Source organism: Helianthus annuus, chromosome 4 (genome assembly GCF_002127325.2).
Source record: "Helianthus annuus cultivar XRQ/B chromosome 4, HanXRQr2.0-SUNRISE, whole genome shotgun sequence".
NCBI lineage: Eukaryota > Viridiplantae > Streptophyta > Magnoliopsida > Asterales > Asteraceae > Helianthus > Helianthus annuus.
Genome location: NC_035436.2, coordinates 59,131,625 through 59,137,170, shown reverse-complemented (window position 1 = coordinate 59,137,170; position 5,546 = coordinate 59,131,625). Strand labels below are relative to the sequence as shown.

Sequence of the window (5,546 nt, the reverse complement as noted above, 5' to 3'; positions counted from 1 at the left end):
GATACGGTATGGGACGTATTACTTAAACTGAATGGTAATGATAGTTGTTGTAGAAACTTCTGGATAATCTGTTTCACTCAGTGCCATGCCCCGATGATTCCGCCATCGGTTGGGGTGTGACATTGTAGGTGATGATACATTGAAGGATGATGTAGAGGTAAACATGAGGGATTTTAGGATTAACATTGATCGGGGAGTTGAGGACAATAACAATGTAGTTGTTGAAAACCATGATGAAGATGTGTTGGATAATGATATATTAGATAGTGGTAGTGAGTCTGATTTAGACATGTCAACTGATTTGGACGAGTCAAGTATTACAATGTAACCGATATTTACAGCCAAAGTGCAATAGAATGGCTCAATATTTGCAGCCAAAGTGGAGCCAATATTGCATATGATAGTGCATTATAATCGCATGTAATATTGCAGCGAAAGTCCAACCAATATTGCATTACAATGTAATCGATATTTGCAACCAAAGTGCAAAAGAATGGCTCAATATTTGCAGCCAATTATGCATTACAATGCAACCAATTATTTCAATATTTGTAGCCCTAAAATTAAAACCTTTAAATTAGACAAAACAAACTGCATTACACATAATATATAGCAAACCTTACATTACAAAAGCACTAGCACGACATTTCATACCCTAAAATACTAATTTACTGGAAATAGAAAACTACAAAAACAATTGCAACAACAAAGAAAAAAATCCAGCTACTGCTGACAAGTTTTTTCCTTAGGTTTTTTGCTTCATCTTCACTTTTTTGTAGCTTTAGGGCTAAATATTGGTTCTGCATTTCAACCTCGTTCTTAGACCTCAACAATTTAGGGATATTCACCTAACAATTTAAGGATAATCACCTTTGATCTTAGGCAAACCTCACTTTCACTCCAAGCAATGAACCCACAATGTGCAGGACACTCGTAAAAACTCCTACCTAGATTTTTATCTGTCCAAGAAGTTTTAATGACCGTTTTTCTTCCGCATCTACAATACACCATCTTTGAATAGATTTGAGGAACATTAATTTGATATGTTTGTGAAGAACCCTAATTTGATATGTTAGGTTTAGAAGATGGAGTGGGTTTAAAGTCTGGTATAAATGAAGTCTAGGAAGAGAAATGGTTGAAAATGTCTTTTTTGCCCCCTCACGTGAGGGGCACATGGCAGAGGTTAAGTCGTAAAGGACATGGATTGTGCTTAATTTAGTCGTAAAGGACATGGAGTGTGCATTTTAAAGACAAAGGACATAGGATGAAATTTGATAGATAACTAAAGAACAATTTGTGTAATTTTATCATAATCAAGTGTCATATCATTTAACTATGGTACTTTAATGATACGCAACAGGCCCATAGATAAAATATTAATTTGATAAATTATGTATATTCTTTATAAAAGTCCAATATGCAATACGTCCAAACCATAAAATCAAACCCAAATCAAACTGTTGGTAGCAATTCAATTTTACATTTCATCTATTCAGTTTTGATTTTCGATAATAAAAAACCATAACTAATAATTTGGCTAACGGTTTAACTTAAAAACTTAGAAAACCTAATTGTAAACCACATGAAATGGAGAGCCATATTAAAAAAAAAGTTAAATGCCATTTTAGTCCTTGTGGTTTTGGCTGTTTTGTCAGTTTAATTCAAAGGCTTGAAACGTTGTCATTTTAGTCAAATAGTTTCAAGTGTTGTCATTTTAGTCCACTGGGTTAACCCCGTCCATTTTTTAAGTTAGCTAGAAGGGTTATTCGATCATTTTATATGGTCGAATTGCCTTTCTAATTAATAGAATTACATATAAAATGACTGACATGTCCTTTTAGTTAACACAATAAAGAGATGAAGTTAACAAAATGTATTAAAATGACAACGTTTAAAAGTATTTGTACTAAAATAACAACGTTTTAAACCTTAGATTAAACTGGTCATGGACCAGAAGAAATTTAGCTCTTAAAAGATTATTATTAAATTAAAATTTGAGGTGGGTCCCCAAACAGAAACCGCCATACAATTTTCATACGTGTCATCCGTTTCTTTCATCCCGACACGCTTCCTTCTCCACCCTCGATAAACCTCATGTGACCTTGAACGCTTTCTGACCAGCAACATCAAAATTTTCCTCAATTTCTTCGATACCCACATCCCTTCCCTTTTCTCACCCCCAATTTCGCAATCCCAATTCTATTCTATTTCGTGAAGAAATAGAAACCCCAGTTGTTCATTTCAAGAATCCCCATATTATAATCCACCCATATCGTGTAATTTCAACTTTAATCACGTTCTCCATTCTTGATTTTATACTCAAAGTTTCTGACTTTCATCTATTATATGATCGGTTTCTTTCTTCTGTGTTTTTTTTTCAGGGGCGAAAGAGGTGGGTTGAACCTTTTGGGGGTTTGGAAAATGTCAACGATGCAAGGTGATGAATTGAACATTTTCTTTGATAAATTGGTGGTGTTTGGAGGTGGGTCTAGGGTTATTACGGAATGGAAAGATATTCCGATGGAGCTTTTGATGAGGATTGTGTGTTTGTTGGATGATCGGACGGTGATTGTTGCTTCTGGAGTTTGTAGTGGATGGAGGGATGCTATTTGTTTGGGGCTTACTCATCTTTCACTCTCTTGGTATGCTTGTTTTATGTGTTTGGTTGGGTTGTTTGGAGTTTTGGATAACATATTCATGATTTTCTTTGAGTTTTCTTGTATTTGGGTTGTCATGATTGGTTAATTTTTATGCTCATGGGTGTGTATTTTAAGATGCATAATCTGTTTGTGTCCTCCATTGATTTGTTTCTCTTGTAATGGGTCAGATAATAAGTCAAAACGGGTGCGGGTCAAAACGAGAAAGTTTTTGGACTTGATAGTACATTATTGGTTGTGCTAGGAACCTGTATATTCATTGATTTTTTTTTTTTTAAAAAAAAAAAAAAAAAACTTTTTGAAATGGGTGACTAGACGGGTCAGTCAAAACATGTTCGGGTCAAAACTAGTAAATTTTAAAACATAGTAGTACAGTATGGGCTGGGCTGGGCCCTACATGTCTGTTGAACTGTCTTTTTTGAAATGGTTAGCTAGACGGGCTAGATAACGAAGCAAAACGGGTTCGGGTCAATTCTAGCAACTTTTTTAACATAATAGTACAGTATGGGCTGGGCTGGGACCCTACATATCTGTTGTTCTGTCTTTCTTTTTTAAATGGGACAGCTAGACGGGTCAGATAAACGGGTTCAAATATAAAAAAGTATTTTTTTTTGGGCTTTTGGGTTGGGCTTTTCTAGCACCATATATGTCCATTGATTTGTCTCTTTTAAAATGGGTTACCTAAACAGGTTAGGTAACAAGTCAAAGCGGGTTCAGGTCAAAACAAGTAATTTTTTGGACTTAATAGTACAGTATGGGTTGGGTTGGGTTGTGCAAGGACCCTAAATTTCCATTGACTTGTCTCTTTTTAAATCGGTTAATTAGATGGGTTAAGATAACACGTCAAAATGGATTTGGGTCAAAACATGTAATTATGGGTTAGGTTGGGGTGTTCTAGGACCCTGTATATTCTTTGATTTGATTTCTCTTTTGAAATGAGCTAACTAGACGGGTCTTAAAAAGTTAGTGTTGTTGGGTTGGGCTATTCTTGGATCCTATACATCCATTGACTTGTCTTTTTGAAATGGGTTGACTAGACGGGTCGGATAACAAGTCATAATGCAAGTAATTTTTTAGACTTAATAATACAATATGGGTTGTGCTAGGATCCTATATATCGATAATCCATCCCATATAAAGTCATAACTCATAGTTCCCTATTATATCGTGTCGGACTCTCGGCTACATTATCAACTCTGGCTCTCGTGTATAAATAGGTGCACAAACAATATGAACAACCTGGTGCTTTCTCTAGCTCCCAAATTCACAAATCTAAGGGTTTTGAACCTTCGGCAAAAAGATAAACCGCTGCTTGATGATAATGCAGTCGAGACCATTGCTAATAACTGTCATGATTTGGAGGATCTTGACCTTAGCAAGAGCTTTAAACTTGGTGATCAGTCCCTTTATGCTTTGGCTCGAGGCTGTCCAGAACTTACTAAGCTCAACATCAGTGGCTGCTCCGGTTTTAGTGACCATGGTCTCAAGTTTCTTAGTGGCTACTGTAGAAAGTTGAAGGTTTTGAACCTTTGTGGGTGTGTGAAAGCGGCCACTGATAAGGCCCTGAAGGTATACTAGAATTACAATGTACAAGTGGAATATGTTTTACTTTTGGGTCGGGCTTATAAACCGTTTTTGAGTTGTGCTTGCAGTCTATAGGATACAACTGTCGACAACTTGAGTCGATAAATCTTGGTTGGTGCGAGGGAGTTGGTGATGTTGGAGTGATGAGTTTAGCTTATGGGTGTCCTGATCTCCATGCTATTGATTTGTGTGGCTGTGTCTTTATAACAGGTAACTTGTGTTCATATAGTTGACTTTCGAATGTCAAAGCTGACTTTCTTTTGGTCAAGTTTTATATGATGCATTGTTATACTACATCTGTAACACCATTATAATTGACCATTCTGGTCAACGTGGATATTGTAGTCATATCCATTCATGGCTGACCCATCAGCCCATTCAACTCATTTTGACCCGTATTGAAAGTCACGGGTTTTGACCCGACCCGTTATCCAACACACAAATTTTGTAAACTCTACTAAAAAACGTTACTTTGAACTATGCAGATGAGAGTGTGATAGCATTGGCAAACAATTGCTTACATCTTAGGTCTCTTGGCCTATACTATTGTCAAAACATCACGGACCGGGCAATGTACGCTTTGGCCCACAGCCGAGTAAAAAACAGACATGAAGTATTATGGGAATCTGTCAAAACCCGATACGAGGAAGAAGGCCTCATGAACCTAAACATCAGTCAATGCACGGCTCTAACACCACCCGCTGTTCAAGCACTCTGCGATTCATTTCCTGCGCTTCATACCTGCCCGGGTAGGCATTCTCTCATAATAAGTGGCTGCTTGAACTTAACCTCGGTCCACTGCACTTGTCGTACCGTTACGCCTTATTCTCGTTCCGCTCAGGTCTGATAAATGGTCAGTTGGTATCAATCATGTGTACATAGTTGGTTTACTTGAAGAATTATGGATGTTGGGACTTTTACATGTGGGAAACTTTTTTTCTAGTACATAAATAATATAAACTGAGCCCATTCATTTCCCTTTCTTTTTTGTTTGACCCAAAATCTCAAATGTTTTTGTTAATAACTGATTAAACAAGATTAAACAAGGATGATATAAAATATAGTTTCCAATATGATCAAGTCTTGGAATTACAAGGATTGAAATTGAAATACGAATTACAAATAAATGAAAAAGAATTGGAAAAATACGAAACGTTACAAAGTTGGGCATTCGAACAAGGCATGTGCGACCCTCCCCAACACAACTCTTACGTTCTATCGCAAGACTCTCTAATACCAAGTATTGTTGTAAAGTCTCAAAGGTCAGTAATATGACACAATCGTTCAATGGCTTCTAGAAATAAG

At 36.6% G+C, this 5,546-nt stretch overlaps 1 protein-coding gene across 1 annotated transcript; it reads left to right on the top strand.

Moving 5' to 3' along the window:
* The first annotated feature begins 2,074 nt into the window (after window positions 1-2,074).
* On the top strand, window positions 2,075-5,224 carry LOC110936667 (F-box protein SKP2A). The gene is made up of 5 exons (XM_022179080.2): window positions 2,075-2,274; window positions 2,382-2,642; window positions 3,875-4,226; window positions 4,310-4,451; window positions 4,727-5,224. The coding sequence occupies exons 2-5, from the start codon at window positions 2,422-2,424 to the stop codon at window positions 5,086-5,088; spliced, it is 1,077 nt and encodes a 358-aa protein (XP_022034772.1). The 5' UTR covers window positions 2,075-2,274; window positions 2,382-2,421; the 3' UTR covers window positions 5,089-5,224.
* The last annotated feature ends 322 nt before the right edge of the window (window positions 5,225-5,546 follow it).